Here is a 23,025-nt window from a genome sequence, read left to right as displayed (position 1 = left end):
AGGGTTGGACTTGATGATCTCTGAGGTCTTTTCCAACCCAGTCGATTCTCTGATTCTCGTGTAGCCTCATCTGGGTGTTCCTGCTCCAGCAGGGGAATTGGACTAGATGATCTTTTGAGGTCCCTTCCAATCCCTAACATTCTGTGATTCTGTGATTATTTACTCTCTCATTTCATATTTATTCCCTTATTTCTGCTACACCGTTGTAAAGGTCTGGTTCTTTCGTCACAGAAAACAACAATCTTAAGTGTACACGTTTCCATATGAAAGCTCAGCTTTACCTTAAACTGCTGACTTTAAAAGTAAAAGAAAGTATTTTCTGCTTCCTTTTAGCAAAACTTGGATGTGAGAAATCCCTGGAGTCAAGTCTTTGCAATTTTCCCCCGAATTTGCAACTCCCATCCCCATGCAGCCCGTCAGCATCTTCTCATCCGACCACTCCAGGCACTCCTGACCCAACACAGCCCACACCATCCTAGATAAAAGCTCATTATTTTTGTTATTAATAACCAATCCAAAGCTGGTCTTCTATGGCTTCGCACCACTGTAATTAGCGAACACCAAAAACTCTAAACGCAATTTTTTCAGCCCTACTGAATGCATTCGGGTGAGTCCATATGAAAATAAAATTGAAAAGCTGAAAAGTACAGTAGCCTCATGTTGACAGGTCAGTCTGGTTCCAGGTCAAAGCAGAGTCTATATTTGGCTGATTTGATTATAATAGCTTACAGGTTAAAAAATAAATAGCAATTATCTCATTGTCACACAGGAAAAAAAAAAGACCTAATAAATGAACCAATCCTAAAGTAACATTGAAAAACAAATTATTTCAAAAGCAATCAGGAGTAGTCAAATTCAGTTTCCAAAATGGTTTTTAATTGCCAACAGTGTCAACACTAATATTATTCCTCTATTGGATAATACATCCATTTTAGTTACGAAAGCATTTAGCAAACCAAAAATGTCAAACTACAATTATACAAGGCTGAACTCCTGACTGTGTTGATCAGCAGTCTGTAGGGCCATATCTGAAATCCCTAATTACAAGGGTCATCTACGTAAGTCGCGATCCAACCCACGCATACACATGTTTATCTTGACTGCTATGACAGTCCTGTGGATTTCAGACCAACAAAAAAACCAGCTCAAGTGTGTAGGGGTGTGATGAAGTTAATCCTTAAGAGGATATAGGAATTAATTTTTCAAACTAAACTCAAAGCTACCAAACAAAAGCAAAACAACAAACCGCTACACAGAAATATTAAAGCCTCGCAGAAACAGAACTCCATTTGAAGGCTTCACTGGGGTGGATTTTCAGTTGGCAGGTATTGCCTTTACCAGCTGAACCTGTACCACAAGAAAATAAAGTACGAAATGGAGGATTATTTTCGCTTTTTCAGAAGATGCAAGACAAATGTGAAGTGGTCAGGATCCACCACAGCACTGCACATGGATTTATTACTCATCATATTAAACCCAAAGTAGCTAAGCCTTGCAAATCTCTCTGCGCTGTACCTCCTCCTTCCAAGGGCAGGTTTTGTGGCTCCTTGACCTCAGTTAATAAGTCTTTATTCTCAATAACAACTGAGACCAGGAAGCCTCCCTGAACTGAACCCAGGCCTCCACTCCTGACATTTCAGATAGCGTGATGAATTGCTCAAATAACATCCTCCTGAACAGGCAGCTTTCTGTGCAAATTTAACGTCCTCTCTGTAGCCTCCATGCATTTCACTTTCCGCAGCTCTCTTAGGAACAATTTCAGCTTTCAGTTGGGTTTTTTGGTGAAAGCCTTTTCTTCCTTTTTGGCAGAAGGGGCGGGGTAGGAATGTCCGTTTCTTCTTCAAACTGGCCACCTAACCAAATACCTGTGAGCATTAACGGGCTCACATTCCGACAGGTGCAGAAAAAGGAAACATAATAAAATTCACATTCTAGCAGGGAGTTATTCCAACCAGGTTTCCTGTGTGCCTGTAGGCATCTGTGTCGTCACCCCACAACACCACGACCCCCCATCTTGTTTTAATCTGCAACCTATTTCAACCAAGATTTAGGAGCGGGACAGTGATCCCTGAGATGGTTATGTTTCCACAGGTTCCTTGAGAATCGGTGCATGGAAGGACAGGAGCAATTATAAATGCCCCTGAAAGTATCTCCCACACTGAGAACCAGCATCTTTTTAGATGACAGGCAGTGCTGGTAGACGAAAACCTTGAAAAGAAGCCCCAACAGAATGAAAACCTTAGATGGGCACCTACAAATGCCAAGGCATCTAAGTCAGCCATGAAACACAATCCTCCCTTGGCATTTGGGGAACAACTGTTTTGGTAATTCTCTTACTTAGGTATGGGAAAAGGACCATTTCTAAAGCTCAAGCTGAGCTTCTGCTCTTCTCCCTGCTTGCCCAGCTCTCTGCTCCTGGACATTTCCACCTCCTTAAGGCTCAGCCCAGGTAGAGCAGACAACAGCAGACCTGGGCTTTCCCTTATGGTGAGGGAAAACCGCTTTTTTGCCTTTTTTTTTCCTCAAGCAAGGGAAGATGAGGCCTTACATGGCTGGTTAGCCTCATCAAAGGCCAACGTAAGGCTTTTATGCTATTCAAATTGAAAATAAAGCTGATTTTTCCATCATGCTTTTATCAGAGGAATTCCAGACAGAAAGGACGTGTTGCCCACTGCCCACTCAGCAGTTGAGATGAGGCAGGAGTCAGGCAAAATAAAATCCAAACACGGAAAAGCTTTTAAAGATTATGAAACATTTCCAATTCCAGACCAGAATTTTATGAGAGAGGAAGGAGAGAGAAAGGAAGGAGAGAGGAAGGAAGGAGAAAGGAAGGAAGGAGAAAGGAAGGAAGGAGAGAGGAAGGCGAAAAACACACTCCCCACACCTCAAAAAAAACCAAAACCAAACAACAATCAGGCTAACAGGGCAGCCAGGCTGGTCAGAGAATTCATTCACATGGGATGTGGCCAGTTAAGGTTTAGGAGATGGGTTTGGACTGTTCAGCTCAGGAACCTGAACCCCACTCTCCATCCCCTTCTCCTGGCCACAACATCCATTACCCTGGGGTAGTTCTTCCTGACCAAGCCTTCTGACAAACATGACACACATTTTCCTATAAAGAATGTCTGTATTCATAAATCAATCCTTTGGAAAATTCCTAAAACATCCACAAATGTTCTAAAAATGTATTCACATGCTTCAGCTTACGCTTTCACTCAGATTTATCTCCCTGATGGCTCTAACAAACTGCAGGTTTCTCTCCAAAACTCCTCTCTAGATTTGCTTGGAAATCTTTCAGCCAAACTACATGATTAGTTTTCATCCCTTAACCTTCCTAGTTACTCGCAGCATGAATATGGAATGAATTTATAGCATTCCTATCCTTTAACAAAATTATATGATCATGCATGAAGAAATGTGTACACAGATACTGGAGTAACACATGCACATGCAATACTTGTGTGTGAGTGACATACACAGTCAAGTAAGAAAATCATGCTATCTGTAATTCATACTCAAGGCTTCAGGTATCAAAAAATTGCAGTCAAAGCAGCTGGTGGTCTCCTATTACCATGCTGGCTGCAGCAAGCTCTTCACATCTCATTAACAGCATAATGAAGGCTCAATCAGGGATACAGTCTATCAGGACTGGCAAACATGGGCATATAGAGGCTAGATTAGAAAGATGAGCTTGCACCAAGGTTTTTATTGCTTAGATCTCAAAATTGGGAAAGAGCTGGTCTTGCCACGGAAAATATTTTCCAATGAGCGAGTGGTACACAGAGACAAAGAGCAAACCCTCAAAGCGCTCCCAAAGCATCGCACGAGGAAGGTGGCACCGAGCAGGTCACACACACTGCTCATTGCCACAGGTGGGGCTTAAAACCAGAAAAGCAACTGCAGCGTTGAAGTCAGAGCCAGAAGAAGAGCAATCAGGATGGGGACACGCATGCTTGTGCTGATGACCAAGTGTACTTTGCATATGTAACACAATTAGTACTAAACTCAGCAGCTTTATTTCTGGTGTATGCAGTAATTATGATTTAATAGGGCTTCATAATGTTCTCCCTAATTACTGATTATATCCTTTCGTATACTTTTATATGCACATATACATTTATAAATTTTCAAACAGTTGGCGCTGATGTACACAGACAAAATCTGAGGAAGAAAGGAGGATGCTGGAGGAAGAAACCAGGACAGCGAGGGGGTCAACACCACCCGCTGACGGAGCAGCAATGGCAAGAGCAGGGGGCCTGTCCCCGCCATGCAGGAATCCGAGCTGGGATCTGGATGGGACGAGCAACCCTCCTTGGCAGACGTGACCACCATTCTCCAGCCATTTGCAGCCTGCAGGCCCTTAAGCATCCTTCCACACCAGCTGGCACTGGTCGTCTGCTGCTGCCGAAGGGGGCTCACAGAATCACAGGACGTCAGGGATTGGAAGGGACCTTGAAAGCTCATCCAGTCCAATCCCCTCGACGGAGCAGGAACACCTAGATGAGGTTACACAGGAAGGTGTCCAGGTGGGTTTTGAATGTTTGCAGAGAAGGAGACTCCACAACCCCCCTGGGCAGCCTGTTCCAGTGCTCTGTTACCCTTACTGAGAAGAAGTTTCTTCTCAAATTTAAATGAAACCTCCTGTGTTCCAGTTTGCACCCATTGCCCCTTATCATTGGCTGTCACCGAGAAGAGCCTGGCTCCATCCTCATGACACTCACCCTTTATATATTTATGAACATTAATGAGGTCACCCCTCAGTCTCCTCATGCACACATGTATTTTCCTCACTGGGTGAGAGAGCTGAGTCTGCTCATGGAGGGATCCAGGAAGCACCAGGACCAAAACAAAGTAAAAAGTGGGAGCTGGCAGCTGGGGGGGATGAAATCCAGAGGACAAGAGCAAGAGTTTGTGCTGATGACCAAGTGTACTTTGCATATGTAACACAATTAGCATTAGATCTTAGCATTTCGTTAAAGGATAGGAATGCTATAAATTCATTCAATTCCTGGAGGATGAGCCCATCCTTGTCTCATATAACTTCCTCTTTAGCCACTTTTCATGTTCTCCTTTGAGTAAGAAGTTGGAACGTGCTGGTACACAGGGACAACTATTCGATCAATGAACGCTGTCTGCATGGGGTCTTTAACACCCACAGAAATCAATGGCAACATCTTTCGACCTCAGCCCGTGTCAGATTATGCCTGCAGCACTAATGGAGGCATAAATACAAGGAGCAATAAATGAACAAACTATTAATTATGAACAAGTACAAAATCTTTCTCATGTATTCTTTGTGAAATTAGCAGCGAATGTGGTTAGCCAGGTGCCTAACCAAGCACAAGATGGTACATGCATGGTGATTTCTCACTGCAAAAGCCGCTTACTTTCATGAGGACGTGCAGGAGCACGTTCCCACCCACTTCACATACATTATTTAAAACTACTGCCCTCAATGACTGCGTGTGAATTTTAATTCAAAACAAAAACTAAATCAGGTCTCAAACGCTACCTAGGTTATGAAGGAGAGGGTATATAAAGTCAATTGGTAACTTATACTCTGTATTTTACCTTTGTTTCTGTTTTTGTCAGACCTTCCTCACCTTTAGCCCTCGACAAAATTAAGTTTATGGCTTTTGATTTATGTGGCAAGAGGAGATGAACTGCTGGTGCACAGCCAGCAGCGTGACATGGGAAGGACAGGGTGACAGCCAGCAAACATCAGAAGGACAGAAATAGCAAGACAATAAATTCTTTGAAGTGGTATAAATGGGACATAAAAATAAATTGCAATGGGAAATTTTACACCAAAGAGTGTATTTGTTGAGAACAGAGTCCATGGCATTTGACTGTGGCAGCCTCCTAAAGGAAACAGTGCCCTGTTTGGAGGAACTGCAGAACCAGAAAGAACCCATAGAACATGGAGGGGATGCTGGGATGCTGCACAGCCAGAAACACGGACAGACTGATCCGCCTCATCTCCAACTTTGAGTTCTCGCAATAAAGCACTTCCATAATGAAGAATAAGAAAGAAGTTCTCTGCAAAGACTCAAAAAGATTTCAGCTGACGTGTCCCTGAAAATTAATATACTTTGTAGAAAAAAAAAACCAGTCAAATGTAGTGTTTATTCTAAGCACTTTACTGCCTCAGACTCATTAACCCGGTACCTTACATGCTCTCTTTGTAATGCAAATTTGCTAAAATACTATGCTTTCCATAAAACATTCATATAGACAAGCTTACACTGCTCAAATACCAATATTAAGTAGAGCAAAAACACAGTAGTTTCTTCTTAATACTTGAGCTCTGCACCCAAGTCTTATCTGCATAAGCAGTTTGTATGAAACCTTCTGCTGTTGCTGCAGCCATCGTAGCACAAAGGTGGAAGATTTCCCAAAGCAGCTGATGTAGGTAATTATAAACTGAATTATCACATGCACAAGCCAAAGAAAAGACTTTGTAGAAGGTACCTACAGCAGAGGTTTATTTTGAGGAAGAGCGCTCATTACAGAGAGGAGATACCCTGCATTTAAGGGGGCCAAACATTGCACACACTGCACCTGCTTGCCGAGCTCCTGTTTAGCAGCCACTTGCCCAAGCACGCAGCGTCTCACCGTGTATTATCCTCCCCACGTAGCACCAGACATGACATTCCCAACCACTGCACTGACCAGACACGATACACCCATCCAACAACACGTGGAGCCCAGCGGGAGATACAAATTCATCCCAGCTAAGGTCTCCAGCCCAACCTGACCCAGATGGTCCAGGTAGTGGAAGGTGACTCAGGGCTGGAGATGGATGAGGGGAGGGAAAGGCTCCTGGGTTATGACTTACACAGCTGTGGAAAAGGACCAAAACATCACCTTAAGGATGCAATATTATGATGACTCTCTCCCCTCTCCAATGGACTTTGGTGTTGGAATATGAAATATCACAGCAAACCTACGGCCAGCTGAGAGTCATCATATAAATTACACTCAACTAAATTCAAATACACAGGATAAACAGAGGAAGATTTTTGATCTTTTCTTCCTCCCTCCACATGTACCAACTACTTTTGTTTTGAGATGATCTATACTTGTGCCATCTCAAATTAAACTCTCAGCAACTGCTCTCATCCTATTTTTGATTTAAAAACTACTGCTTCCTTTTCAGACTTAAAGAAGGGCCCGAAAACCTGGAAATTGTCTAATTTTTTACAACTATACCAGGTGGCCTGATAGAAAGTACTACCTCCAGATACAAATCTTTCCTAGATTTCCCAGAACTCAAGACATCATTGCTTGGCGTGACAGAAACATCTTCACTGGGGCTCAGAGCTAAGAAGCACAGGTGACCAACTGGGAGGCATCTTAACAAGATGTTTTCTTTATTCTACACAATAACATGACAACTGCAAGCCAGGTGTACCTCCCAGTCTGTCTGCCAGCTCCCAATCATCCAAAACACATGGAGGTTCTGCTGCTACTCCTGAACCCAGATGACTTGGAGGAAACCAGGTCCTCAGGGGGTTGACGCACACACACCGTGATGCACCCACAGTATGTTGGCATCACATGGCAAGGGCTTGGAGACTGGGAACTGCACCCCAGCATGACTATTCCGCAGTACAGACACAAAGTTAGTCTGACTTAACGTGAAACTTTTAAATTATTAAAATAAATTAGCAGCCACTGAAAAAAAAATAAGAAGTTTGGAGCAGGATGTGCAATCAAAATACAACCAAAACATTAATTCAGCATATGAGCTTCACAGAACATTAAGAAAATAAGTACTTGTTCGAACACCCGCAGTGATTTCTCAGATACATTAAGAGAATGAACATACTGAAACCTCTTTGGTTTTGAAACTCAGTTCATTTGGCACAATGCTCCACTTTTGAAAGAAAACAAACAGCAAATGCAGACAAGCCGTGGCATGAGCAGCCGTGCCTTCTCCTGCCCACCCGCCTGAAGGTCGATTCAGAGGAACACACCTGGCTACAGCAGCTTCATTTCATCTCTAACCTCAGTCCTCGGCCTGGCTATTAAAACGGTCAATAGCAACGCCAGCTGAGAAACGTCCAGCGCTGGCAACTCATTTTTACAGGTCACCGGTTAGCCAGACAACAACAGCTCCTAGCCATTGCTGACCTCTCGTCGACATGAACTGCTGATTTCCAGGAGAAAGACAAGCCACGAGCCATCCATTTTCTTAATTGTAATTAAAACAAACCCAAAACCACTCAGTTGTTTCTATATGCTTTCGTCTGTACAAAATACAAATGTGCAATCACCCTGCTATGTTTCTGGGATGCGAACACTAACATAATAAGAAACTGAACGCATTCAGTTCATTGTATGAACTTATGGTAAGTAGGTGCTGTTGAACAGAAATTAGCATCAGAACAGTTTGGATAACAAAATGTTCTGCCACATCAGCCCCCAGGTAAGCTGACAAAAGAGATTTGGACAGTTGTGTCTCATGATGGAAAAATCAACCGCAACAAAGAAAAGAATAAAATGCCCTTTAGATAGGTGCCATTCTCAGTGTCATTAAGATGCAAAAGGAATTTTTAAAAATGCCATCTCCATAAAGCTCAAGCGCACATAAGGAAAAGCAAACAAACCTGCCTGGATGACTGGCTGGTTGCAGTGTTATCTGCTTTAAGGGCTCTGGCAAAATTGCCTGCCTTAGCTGATCTGTCCTGCTCCCACTGTACTATACAGAGCCATAGGTTACAGATAGATCTGGGAGTTTTAAGAAAAATGGAGCAAAACCACCGAAACACACACCAAAGTTGGTATCAGATTAAAAAGCATATAACCAGTAATTTCCTCATACAAAATTATTAACTATTTGCAAAGATCCTCAATCAGAGAGACAGCCTGCATCATGCGGTAACATGTCTCCTGAGAACGTCTGCATTGATCTAAAATTCTCACACTTGGGTTTTAATTCCCTGCCATATTTACAGGAATCTGCTCCCCCCAGTTTCCTAATTGAGACTGCATGGCTTGAAATATGCCCATCAGCTCTCATATGACTGCAAATCTACTCAACTAAGAGAAACACATTCTCAGGCTTCAGAAAATAATTTGGCACTCCAGATTTTCCTGCAGCCTCCTGAGGAGCAGATGCCAACAACCAACACCAGTGACCACGACCACTGGTCCCATCCAGCCCCACAGCTCCTGCACCTCAACGTTACGTTGATTCGTGGAACCGCTACCACAAGAACCATCAAGATACATGGAAATGACACAATAAACCCACAATTGGCTGCATGTGTCCAGTTTCCATTCTGAGCTGAACCGATCTACTCACCAGGCTCCTGGTCCTTAGTGGAGATACATTCCTTTATGGACTCTGTTATGCCAAGACTAGCTGCGGTAGGGAGCGGGCCAAGCAAGGATTCCAGGGCAGGAGGTCTTACAAAAGCTTGATTTCCATTTTTGCATCCCCCGTCTTCATTTCTTTTAACTCCATCCTTCTCATGAAGTTCATTACAAAAGTCCTTGTTTAAGTGATTAGCAGCTGCTTCCAGTTCTTCATCCTCTGCCTCCTCCTCTCCAAGTACGCTAGAGGTATTATCTTCTATAGAATCTGTAAAGGAAAGGAAACCCCAACAGATCATTGCATACCATCTGTTGCAGAAATGAAATAAATAGAGAGGCATTCACTTAAAGAATAAAAATCTTTAGAGAAAATCTGTAGAAAAAAATACATAATATTTTAGCACAATGTATGAATACATGGAGTCTGCAGCTGCTCTTCAGATTCATTACCTTGGCTATTAAAATGTATTTTTGTGAATACAGTCCCCATTTAAAACAAAAGTATTGTGTTATCAAATTACGGCAGGCAAAAGGGCTTTGCAAGACAAGTCAGTTACTTACTGGTATAATTATAAATCAAAAATAGCCAGTTCAACCTATACAAAGCCCTTCCTTATCAATTAGTCAACTGGGAGATTAGTTGACAAAAGCGTCTACATATCTGTCCACTGCATTTTCAGTGATGAGAAGGAACATTCTCAGGTGCCAGTGCCGAGCTTATACTGAACCAGGAATGAAAAATAACTGAAGTCATTAATGAACTGTCATTGTAATGAACAGTGTAGTTGTTTTGAAGATTGATACCTGAACCAACTAATTGGCAAGGAGAACCCCAACGCAATATATATCTTATGCTACAAAAACATATATATCATCACATTTATCACAATAAAGTTCACACACTTAAGACTGCCTGCAAGATCTGAACCCATTATTATGTCAGTAGACACGAGACTTTACACACTTACCATCTTTAGTGAAATTTGCAAATACACCTTTTGCTTTTGGTCTACTGTTTTCTAATTCAATCTCTATTTCATCTTGATAGCTCGATATTTCACCTGTAGTGTTGAAATAAAAATAAAACTCAGCAATCATTGATGTAATCTTGAACAAATGAGTGATACGACACACTAAACTTATACCTTCAAAATCCTCCAGCTTTTTTGATAGCGCCTTCTCAAGCTGAAATGAAAAGAAACAAAATAAACATGAGATTACTAAAAAAACACCCAACTTTGTACTGTTTGTGAGAGAGACACAGAATCATAGAGTATTTTAAAAGCAATAAACAGGTTTTGAATCCCAACTCAAACTACTCTGCAGTGCCAGACAAGTAAGACAGACAAGTTCCAAAATACTGACTGATTTCAAATGTTATCTCACCCATCTCTGTACTTCAAAAGGACCCTTCACTCTGACAAGCTGTAAATAAAAGGCCTCATCCTTCAGCAGTCAGACTCGGTGACTGTAGATGGGAGAAAGTGCAAGGACAGCGCTGAGATCGCAGTGCCCGGGCCAGACAGAGCGATGGCAAAGAGAAGGACTGACTTAAACACCCAGCAGGCTCTTGAGAACATCACAAACACGCCTATAGACCTTTAAATGACAGCATATTTAGAACAGTAAAAAAATAAAAGCCCCAAAAAACTAATAATGTCAGAACTGGCTACGACAAAGTCAAATCTTCTCCTCTGGTGCCAGCTTTCGCTCATGGTTTGTCAAGAAATTAAGCCACATGAGAACTCATCTCTGTGGAAGCAGGTGTTGCACCACTCAAAAAAAACCCCAGCAGCCTCATTAAAGTAATTGGGTTATTGTTTTCATATGTGTTTTTTAAAAAGTTACATGTCATGGCACTTCCCCTGACCACAGCTATCACCTTAAAAACACCTTTGCACCCCTGATCCTTGCTGACCAGGCTGGAAGAGCACATACAGTATAGAAAAGAGAAGTACAGACTTTAGGACAGCTACTCAAGACCTCCATGCCACAAGCTCAGCTTAACTTGCCACATGAGAGCCTCTTGTTTTGTAAGGACAAAAAAGATTTGATGTTTTGGTAAAAGGTCAGGGTGCAAGAAGGGAAAGGCACACAGAGCAGGAAAGCAAGCGTAAAGGAGATAACAGTGCTGAGTGTAACTGCAGCAGCCTGTAAATGGGGGGGCACCCAGGCGGAGTGTGCTGAGCCCCCACTGATGATACAGCCATCGTGGGCTGAGCACCAAACACCAGTTGCCTGCAAACACAGAAGCTCAGCTGGTGCTTATTTGCAAGACAGGGAACTGCTGGAGAGAGTCCAGCACAGGGCAACTAAGATGATGAAGGGAGTGGAGCATCTCCCGTCTGAGGAAAAGCTGAGGGAGCTGGGGCTCTTCAGCTTGGAGAAGATGAGACTGAGGGGTGACCTCATTAATGTTTATCAACATATAAAGGGTGAGTGTCAGGAGGATGGAGCCAGGCTCTTCTCAGTGACAGCCAATGGTAGGACAACGGGTAATGGGTTCAAATTGGAACACAATAGGTTCCACTTAAATTTGAGAAGAAACTTCTCACTGAGGGTAACAGACACTGGAACAGGCTGCCTAGGGAGGTTGTGGAGTCTCCTACTCTGGAGACATTCAAACCCACCTGGACACCTTCCTATGTAACCTCATCTGGGTGTTCCTGCTCCAGCAGGGGGATTGGACTGGATGAGCTTTTGAGGTCCCTTCCAATCCCTGACATTCTGTGATTCTGTGCTTGGCCACCCAGTTGTCCTGATCTGTGCTAATGGGAGCAGCGAGTCTGTACGTCCCACAGCGGGTGGCTAAGCCAGTTGACATCCTTCCATCCCTCATCAGGGGATGTTTAAAGCTACATTAGAAGCTAAATATCTGAAAGGGCAGAGAGCAAATACTCTATAGGAGAAAAACTTCTATATATTTTTGTTTAATTGGGAAGCTATCCCTTTGACAGTAAAATAAGAAAATATCCTTTAGTTAACGGGTATCATAAGCACTAATCACCCTTTTCTTAGGAACCTCAAAAGAAATGTAACTAAACCTTATCAAAGGCTGGTCAGTTTGGATTTAGTACTAACTATTAACCAATTAAAAAAGGAATATCCAGAGGGAGGAGTGAAATACAGAGAACATTTGATTCAGAATTCACCTGCTGTATCTTCAGTTTTCTTTGACCAGCTGTAAATGAAGGAGGGTCACATTCTTCTTCCAAGTCAATCTTCATAAACTCATCTATGGTTAGCTGACTTGTCGGTGTGTCTTCAAACTCTGTCAACCTACCAAAGCATACAGCACATTACCATAACAACTGTAAGAACTTCTTTAAAAGTAACAAAACTTATCAAACTGCTATGTTACAGAATAAACACACCACCCTTAGAAAATTTGGCTCCGATGCAGAATACATTAGAACTGATACTAATTGTTTCATCTGCTGTGAAGAAAGTATATTTTCATATCGCAAATTAGCTTTTGGTTTATTAGAGTATGTAACACACGCTTTCTTCGATGAACAAAGTCTCAACAGAAACACCACAGCCACTAAGGTCAATTAAATATAGACTGAGAAAACTGAGACGAGAAACGCAGCCCATTCCTCCTGTCTCATTGCTTTTGTTATCAACAACAGCAATAAAACAGATTCCCAAACTACAATGTTTAAGAGTACGATAAAAAATATTCCTGATAGTCAGCATGATTAATTTATGCAAAGCAAATGTTAAAGTAACGTATCTTCATGAGACTGGAAGAAGGACAAGAAGTAATCTCCTCAGGACGCACAGAAGCAGTAGTAAAATAAAGAGCTTGTCCGCTCACTGCACAGATGGAATAGATGAATGCGTGTAATTTCACAATAATATACCTTGTATCTGTGTAATGTTCACATTTTAAAAGCTCCGACCTATGTGAGAGGTAGGACTAGATCCATGGGGAATTGCCATGAAAGCAGCTGAATCTTTCAAAGCAACTGAATCTAAAATGAGACCACGTTGTCATAACTTCATCCACGAATTTCAGCATTTTATACAGGTGGTTGAGAATGAGCACATCCATTTCACAGATGGAGAAAGTGAGACAAAAGGTTAAGTACAAAGCCAGGTCAGGAAATGTCTGGCAGAATGCTCTTCTGACAGAAAGTGCCCTTTTAATAATATCAACATTTTCCATGGGAAAACGGCAATGATGGGTCTGCAGCTGCTTCACTGGAATATTCCCATCTTCCAGAGGAAGCACAGCTGACGACAGCTTCCATCTGCAAAGCTAGGAAACTAAAAACAGTGATTCGGTACTCCCAGCACAGGACCCTTCAGCATTTTTCCCCCTCAAAATGCAGTCGTGGTTTTCTCTTTTGCCTCCGACTGCAATAGAACTCCTTCCAAAGAGGGAGTTTTCTCTAGGACAGAAATTCAGTTTCATAGAATCATTTTGGTTGGAAGAGACCCTCAAGATCATTATGTCTGACCATAACCTAACTCTAGCACTGAACCATGTCCCTAAGAACCTCTTCTAAACACCTTTTAAACCCCTCCAGGGATGGTGACTCCACCACTGCCCTGGGCAGCCTGTTGCTGTGCTTGCTAAGCCTTTCCATGAATAAATGCTTCCTAATATCCAATCTAAACCTTCCCCGGCACAACTTGAGGCCATTTCCTCTCATCCTGTCACTTGCTGCTTGGGACAAGAGACCAACACCCTCCATGCTGCAACCAACTCTGTTTCCAACCAACTCCAGGGTCAAAGCCAAAAGCACAGGGCCACACTCCCCCTCAATATCCTCATCAGTACCTGTATTTTTTCTTTTTATAAACTGAGGAGGAAGACAAGACAGCCCATACAAAGGGATGTAACCTGAGGACACTTTGCCTATAGATACTCTGGTCCCAGAGCAGAGTCCACAGGCCGCAAGCAGCATCTCATGCCATGAAAAGTGCAGGGAGAACAGGGCACCTCCATGTAAAACCAAGAGCAAGGAGCACGCTGAGCCCAGGCACAGCTCTACCCGCCACAATTAGTGCTGTCAGCGAGAAGAAAGCCTCTGAAACCTAGTCTTGCTTTTGGAGTGCAGGCATCTCCATGAAGCCCCAAATTAGCTGTGTATTTGAGAGTGACTGACAACCGAAAACCATAGCTCGGAGTACCAGGGACCAGCTCCCTCCTCCTCCCTTTCAGATCAAATTGGAAAGGCGAGGAGGATGCTGTTGGCAGCAGCAGCACCCAGCTTTTAATTAACAGACTAGAAATCTTGCTCAGTGAAAACAGGCTTCCAGTATGCACTACCCACCTTCCAGGAGGGAGCCTCATCACCAGGCTAGAGGAAAAACCTGGCCAGGCATTGTTATTGTTATTTTAATTCAGGATTCATTTAATGTCAGATCCATGCATCACTTTAGGAGCAAGGCTCTTCCCAGCCACCATCATTAAATTATCATCATCCACCTCTCCACATATGAATCATGCAGTCACAGGTAGCCCCACTTCAGCAAGACTTTCCCTCCCAAACAGCCTTGCCTCATTAAAATGTGATTCTCTTCCCACTGCAAAAAACCAACATGCACTTTGGCAAAGGCTCCTGGTTTGTTTACCCCACACTTGCTCCGAGTTTGAGATGAGCAGGCAGACCCTGAGCCAAAGTAGCAACACCTCCAGGCGTGCAGAGCAACGCAGAAAATACCAGCAGCAAAACCAGTCACTCATGAAGCAAGACTGGGGATAGGATGACCATGCTTGGGTTTCAACACTTAACCCCATGCACATCTCTCTGTGGACACCTGAGGTTCCATCTGTCCCTCTCCTTGCCCACAGTGTTGTGTGACTCACGTCACGTACTCACATCGTCCCCCATGAAGGAGCAGACATGCCGGCAGCTGCGGCACCAGCTTTAGCACCAGAACCGGCTTCAGCCCTCCATGCTGGAGTTACCTTATGGTTGGACTTGATGATCCTGAGGGTCTCTTCCAACCAAAATGATTCTATGACACACCAGCATGGGCCTCTCCTAAGCCCTTCAGTACATCTGGCTAGGACAGGGCTGAGCTGCCCTGTGGTGGTGCTACCAAGGAGCTCAATCCTAGAGCACAGTTTGCCATCCAACCAGCACCCATGCCCTCCTCTTCCTCAGCCCTGATCAAAGCCATACAGGGCAAGGGCTCAGCACCTGGCGGTGTCAGCACAGCCCCACGGCAACCCCAAATTTAGACCAGCACATTATTTCATCACTTCTTGCCGGCCTTAAGCACGAGGCTCCAGCCTTCCTCCTGAAATGAAGAACCATCCCTGAAGGTGGGGAACACAGCTTGAGCATCACCTCTGTGGGAGAGCGAGCTGCTCGCTCAACACTTTCTCCTTTAACTTGATATAAATAAATACCTGCATTTGCCAACCACTTGCCTGCCTCAACATTTTACATTGGCTGATATCCTGTCTACATATTTTTAAACATTTCTTTAATTTTATCCAGTGTTTGGACACATGCCACCAAGGCAATACACTGATGCATGCAGCAGTCTGCACCGCGTGAAACAAGGTAACATGAGTTTGGCAGCTAAGAAAAACTGATGCAACCCTAATTATAAGCACAATAATTTCAGGGGCAAGGGAGTGCCCTCATGAAAAAAATAGCTACAGGCTATTTTTTACCTTCCACATAAATATGATATCCACTTTCATGTTGCACTTTCGTTTATTTAAAAAAAAACACCCAACTAATACGAGTTGCCATTTCAAGTTATGCACAGAAGGAGGAAAATAAACAGATATACAAATTAAGACATTATTTCCTTGGCATGAATTCAAAAGGGCTCTAAAAATTGCAATTGGGCAGATAAGTATTTTCTATTTATAGTCAAAGCAGAGGCAACCACTACAGCTCAAGCTAAGATTCAACTTCCAGTATAAACCCTCCTCTTCCAGTTTCTCACAGCAAACTCCTTCAAGCAAATTCCCTTGGGAGGAAAGTTTTTCCAGAGCTTGGTGTCATCTGCCCCTAACCCCAGCCCTTTTTTCCAAAGAAAAATTTCCACGGCTTTTGAGTCATCTGTTTATAGACAAAACCACACCTCGTCTTCTGATGAAGCACTTTGGTGCACAAAACAGCAAACCAATTCTGTTCACACTTAATTTAGCTCCCAATAGGGGAAAATGGGTCAGTCATTTTGAAGTTAGGAGCAACGTGTTTTTTTCACTTTGTTTTGTTTCGGGGATCCCATCCAGTGAAGACTTATGAAACCAGTCGACAGCTAAGGCAAGAAATAAAAGCTCCTGTGTGCAGCTAGCTGCTCGGTTTTAATGTTTAATTGAAATTCTGCAGCAACGGGGTGTGACAAAGCACGTAAAAGAACACGGTTTTCTGGAGTGCAACTCATAAATGCTTCAGGAGTCCAAGTTCAAAGTCCAAGAGGGATTTCTTAGCAGAGATGACTTAGGAAAAGTGCCGGCATCGTCCTACGTGTGCACAGCCAGCACCTGCCTCTAGAAATAGGCAGCACCGAGCAGAGGTCTCTTGTGCTGGGCCTCTGTACAGAAGGGCAAACTCACTATAACTTCAGACACAATTGGTTTTTTAAAAGAGTGAACATGAAATATAGCCCGAGTGGTCAGCCTTCAAGTAGCAATGAGCCTTTTTAAAGTACTTGAAATACTTTATTAATGGATTTTTAAAAGTACTAAGCAGAATATTGGCATATTGTTAGCAGAAATACAAAACAAACAAACAAACAAACAAACCCAAACCAACCAACCAAACAAACTTTATTGCAAGGTAAGCTAGTGGTGGTAATTAAATTCCCCTGTTTTTTCCCAAACTAACAATATAATTAAACCCCTAAGTAATAACCTACATGCTATATACATAATCCTAACTGTCATACCAATTACAAATATTCTATTAATAGATCAACTGATTTGACAACTCCAACATTTGCAAACTCCGGAAAAGTGATTTATTTTTGTATCTTAGTGAAGGACCAAAATATTGCAGCATGCCCCCACTGTTTTAATATAACATTCATCAGTGCTGCCTACCACGCTAAACCTGTGCACTCACTCACAGGAAAGAGTTCAAAATTCACACTGATGTGGAAAACCATCGCTAGTTTTTATACTACAAAGTCAACATTCTGTTGCATCATCCTTCTCTCCGCCATTTATTTCCAAGCCATACAATGTTTATGCATGAACTATTTATGGAAGCATGTAAACACATACCCTAAAAGTGATAGTTAATACAGTGATACTTAATACATTACATAAAAAGTTTCCCAGTATTCATCAGTATGCAAATAAACAGAAGTGTAATCTCCTTATATGTAATCATTTTACATATATATAATTTTACATGTACTTGCAGCAATATAAAATAAGGTGTTTTTAAAGCATATAGGAATGAGTATCTCATTAATGAAGTTAGGGACAAAATTAGAGGCGATCCAGTCACTGTGGTTTTTCAACTTACAACTTATCACCTGAGCTGTGCTATATTAGTCTGTCTATGTTTCCAGCCCAATGCAACTGTAAAGAGAAACATTTTCACTTAAACAACTTCTGCTACGTTACTACATTAATACATTTCACCTCTTTTTGCAAATGAGTAAGAGCATACACACACAGAGTCATTAACTGCTAATTAATTGGTGTCTGATAATTTATGGTGCTCATTTGCTCTGTCGTTTTTCTAAGTATTAAAGAACAGGTACCTCGAAAGATTTATTGTGCTAAATAAAAGCACCCTTTCGAATTAGCTGCTTTTAGTTCCTCACACTAAAACAGAGATTTAAAATTATCACTAATTTGTTAGTGTAAATTTTAAAGCCCTGATTCTACAAACACTCACACATGCAGTTAACTCAGGTCAACCTGTGCACACACGGCTGGCCCACCAATAATCCCACCGACAGGTCTCCCTGGGCATCCCAGCGCCTGTCAGCATAAACAACCTGCAATTTTTTGTTCTTGTTTATGTTTTGTTTAGTTTTTTTCCCCGATACAAGTGTTCCCACCATGCTAACAGAACAAAACGCTTTAGCATTCCTTCATATTTTGTTTCATTAGCGTGGTTCCTCCGCCATGGTCTGTCAAAAACCCTCTATGATCTCCTGGAAAAGAAAAATAGCGTGCTGCTTCATTTCTTACCAGCCACTCAGATGAGGAAAGTCAGACATGGAGAAAACTGTTTACAAAATCTGAGTTAGTGCTAATAAGTTAATTATAGTATCAAAAGTAACGCACACCAAATAATTTTGAAATTACATTTTTTAAATAAGCATGAAGTACTAAAATATATTAGGAATCTAATTAATGTATTAGTTTACTAGCTGTACAGAAGCCAGATTTATAAAGAGGAATGCTGCCTGTAAAACTGGATTCCACAAAAATAAAACCTTTTTTCATTAAAACAGACAATCCAACTTACAAAGGTATGCAAAACCAACCTGCAGGGATCAAGCTGTGTTTTACTCACCATATCGGAAAGATTTCCAGCAATCACCTATAAGTCACTTGAAATGACTTAATTTACTTTCCCAGCTTGTCACAACCGCAGCCAGCGAAGGAGCTGCAGGGCTGCTGACCCGAGACCAGACACCACCACAAGCTCCTTCACATGAAGGCACTTGCCCAGTTTTCCGAGAGTTTGTTTCCACACCGCACTTCAACCAAGAGCACTTTGGCACCTCCGATGTTCCGAGCATCCTCTACCCCTCTCTGTGCTCAAACACCTTCAGGAAACAGCTCTCACCCAACCCATCAGACATAGGGTTTAGCACAGCTTGGATCACAGCTGAACACAGACTTCTTGGTGCCTTTCCCTTCAGTCCTGCCCTCGATACAGCTTTGGTGTTTTGGAAAATGGCACCTTGCAGCCACGTCGCAGCTACACAGGTCCCCGTTACCTTCTCCTCCCGTCCCAACTCCGGACACGCACACAGACCTGCTCGTCACAGCGCCTGCGCGGCTTGAGACCGCGTTGGGAGCTTGGGCATGAAGTTTATGTGAGCTACATATTGCAGCAACGAAAATAAGAAAAGCTGCAGGCGATACATTTATCTCTATGCATGAATATTTAATTTTTTCCAGAAAATTACCAATGCAGTGATTGAAAGAGCTGTAGCTGAGTCGCCAAGATGTGAGCAAAGGACCTGCGGTATCTCCAGCCAGCCTGGCTAATGCCATTCCTTTGTAAGAAGTCCCATCTTCCTTCCCCAAAAATGCTATTTGGTTGTAAGAAAAAACATTCGCCTCAAAACCGAGCCCTTTAAACCCATTCTACCCTTTCATTCCAATTCCTTCTAAAATGAAGCTTTACTTCTAAGTTCATCACAAATAGGTTTTTTAACAGATAGTATTTAATGGAACTGAGAAGAAATACTTTTTATGTAAAAAGCAGCTCAATTTAAAGATAAAGAGAGCAAGCCAAAGAAGTAAAATCCAAGTGTTAACAAAGATAAGCTGATTTTTTAAAAAATTTCTATTGAAGAAGTGCCTAAGATCTTCAAATGGGCCACGCAGTGTTAGATAATGGACAAATATCACAAAAATTATTCTCACTGCAGATAAGACAGAATTTAATATGCAGAGAAGTTATGTAATAGGTGAATAAATAGATGAAGGGGCAGAGTATGTAAAGGTTAAAAAGGCAGCAGTGAAGACAGGTGCATTCAACACAGGCACAAACGTGCGGATTAAACTAAACAAAAGGGTTGCGGTTATTAAAAGTTAATTTCTGCTGTCTCCACAGATGATTACACAGAAAATAACAATTTGACTAATTAGTTAATATTTGTACGGTACTTTGAATATATAAAGTGATATATAAGTTAATATCATTTCAATTAGACTGGAAATAAGATAGACTTATCAGTGCATGTATTAATATTTAATATGTTCGCTTTCGACAACAGCAACAAGCTTTACATTTTAATTGTGTGCTTCAGAACATAAAGCTAGAAGGCCCTGTGAAGTAACTACCAAGTTTTCTTACCAAGATCCTACCAAAAAAACATGCACATAAAAAATAAACACACACTAGTTTTTAGCCAGATGGTGAAATTATGAACTCTTGATTCAAAGATGGGTGACAGGGTCCATGGTTTGTTGGTTTTACTTTCTAAAATTGTCCCTTTATGATCACGTCATTCATGCACAGATGAGGCTCTTGTGAACATGGTTTAGTGCCAGAATTAGGTTAATGGTTGGACTTGATGATCTTGAGGGTCTCTTCCAAACAAAATGATTCTATGACTTTAATGACCTGAAGGCATGACACATTTTTATGAACCTCCTCCCAAGAGCTGCTCCTCTGGTACATGGCAGTGAAAGAGGCGATCAACTACGGGCATGCAGGGCTGGATGGACAACAGGGTGAGCTAATCCCCTTTTAACACAGTCGCATCAGCTGCATTGCCTGGGATTAGAAATAGCCCCGTTCTCGGGGAATCACAGAACGTCAGCGATTGGAAGAGACCTCAAAAGCTCATCCAGTCCAATCACCCCACTGGAGCAGGAACACCCAGATGAGGTTACACAGGAAGGTGTCCAAGCAGGTCTTGGATGTCTGCAGAGAAGGAGACTCCACAACCTCCCTGGGCAGCCTGGTCCAGTGTCTGTCACCTTCATTCTGAAGAAGTTTCTTCTCATGTTTAAGTGGAACCTCCTGTGTTCCAGTTTGAACCCATTACCCCTTGTCCTATCATTGGTTGTCACCGAGAAGAGCCTGGCTCCATCCTCCTGACACTGACCCTTTACGTATTTATAAACATTAATGAGGTCACCCCTCAGTCTCCTCCAAGCTGAAGAGCCTCAGCTCCCTCAGCCTTTCCTCATACGGGAGATGCTCCACTCCATCCTCTCCGTGGCTCTTGTTGAGATTCTTCCCAAAAGAAGCAGCCAAGCAGGCTTTCTTAAAAAGCATCACTCCCATATCCTCAGCCAAGCCAAAGGCCAACACAGCCTTACAGATTCCTGCCGCAGAAATCCTTCAGCACCAAAAGCAAATCCAGCTACACGGCTCCCCAAGAGCCATGTAAGCCAATTGGGAGCTAAATCAAACCACCCAGCAGAACCTGCAGGTTGGACGTTTCAGCATTATCTGAACCCTGGTTTGGTTTGGTTTGGTTTGGTTTGCCTTCAAGAGCAAACACATCCACAGTAGTTGCAGCATCCAATGCCCGTTGCCAAGTGCTCACCCAGCAACGCTCAACACCTTCACAACGCACAAAGCACCAGTAGCTCTTTACAAACCTCGGTAACTATAGCAATAATTAAAAGGAAATAAAACTGTACATCAAACTGAGAAGCAAAGAAATTTTTAAGAATGTGGAAAAAGTGCTTATTAATTTAGACAACTTCTACCCGATGGCTTTTTGAGAGGAATTCTTGAGAGAAGAGGGAAAAAAAATGGAGTGCAGAAAGAGATATTCGAAGGTATTTTTTTAATTTGCCTTCATTAAATGCTATATAACATGCTCTTATTTGAAAAACATCAATCAAATTTATAGATTCGTGATAAATACAGTTGTAATTATAGCTGCCTGAAAATAATTCAGCTGTCACATTTACCCTGTCAGAGTAAATAACGCTGTCATTTTAGTTGATGTGTGTGACTTGAGTAAACATTTCAAAGCATGAATTTTGAAGTAAGATTTCTCCGCTTGAAACAATTGCTCAAATTAATTTTCCTTCCAACTCTAATTTATTATGCTTATTTTCTTAGTAAGAGCGACCTCTTTAACTATTTAACCAAGGCATCTTGAAGTAGATTGTGGATGCATAAATCATTAATCATACAAAATGCACATTATAAAACACGACCTATCGACCAGGTGAAAAAAAGTGGCATTTGTACTGCTCCATCCTTATTGTTGTAGTACCTTAAAGCACTTCAAACACTTTAAATTTACCCCTATATCACCCATGCATTGTAGGGAAATAGTATTATTCCTGTTCCACAAATTAAGATCTGGGGCAAAAACATTTTTCATAATTAAGAAGTGAATATGATTAACGAGTATTAGACCCAGCTGGGTGTGCTTAAGCTGGTCTGATTGAGGTAGAAAGAAAAGAGAGACACCAAGGGAGCTTTCTAAAGAGAAACCTTAGCAGAACTAACTTCAGAATATATTGGTGGTACAATTTCCAACTGGGGCAACAGAAAGCGCTGGTCATTATTTACTGAACCCACAGGAAAGAAAATGCTACAACTTTTCAAAACTAGAATGAGGGAAACTGGGTGACTGCTTAATTCATCAAAATATGGAAAACACGACTAGATGCTTAAAAAAAACCCAAACAAATGCAAAGTTACTTGGGAATTTCCTATTTTCAGCCTCACATTCTGCTGATAATTCCACTTCGGCCCCTTTCAGTGTACTTACCATTAGACTCACTGTGCTGTCTTCTATTTATTAGCAGTGCCACTGTATCAAAAATGAACACTTCAGCAAAATATTTTGAAAAGTTCTGTTCAATATCAGCTAAAGGACGAGACTTTTAGGCACTGTATTCTGGATCAATGAAAAAAATCCTCCAATACATCCTCAGCTCTGAGAGTCAGTCAATTATTTCTTCTGAGGACATGACAACCGTTAACAATTCTGACCCAATGTTTTTTGCCTTCAATTCTTCACCTGTTAAATGGGCACAATGCTCTTTACCATCTTTGCTGAGCATTTGAGGCCTTACATAAGAGGCAGGTGTTAGTACTTAAAAAT

General features: G+C 42.0%; 1 protein-coding gene across 1 annotated transcript in view; it reads right to left on the bottom strand.

Annotated features, from left to right (window-relative positions):
• Nucleotides 1-23,025, bottom strand: part of BRF1 (BRF1 general transcription factor IIIB subunit) — a 181,828-nt gene that overhangs the window by 65,018 nt on the left and 93,785 nt on the right. Inside the window, exons 8-11 of the mRNA XM_080346259.1 lie at nucleotides 12,474-12,600; nucleotides 10,467-10,506; nucleotides 10,290-10,382; nucleotides 9,311-9,589 (exon numbers count right to left, since the gene is read on the bottom strand). Coding sequence (XP_080202385.1) covers nucleotides 9,311-9,589; nucleotides 10,290-10,382; nucleotides 10,467-10,506; nucleotides 12,474-12,600 — 539 coding nt within the window. The remainder of the gene's footprint in view (nucleotides 1-9,310; nucleotides 9,590-10,289; nucleotides 10,383-10,466; nucleotides 10,507-12,473; nucleotides 12,601-23,025) is intronic.

This window comes from Nesoenas mayeri, assembly GCF_963082525.1.
Source record: "Nesoenas mayeri genome assembly, chromosome: 5".
Lineage (NCBI taxonomy): Eukaryota > Metazoa > Chordata > Aves > Columbiformes > Columbidae > Nesoenas > Nesoenas mayeri.
The sequence above is the reverse complement of the archived record's forward strand: the minus strand, read 5'-3'. Positions and strand labels throughout refer to the sequence as shown.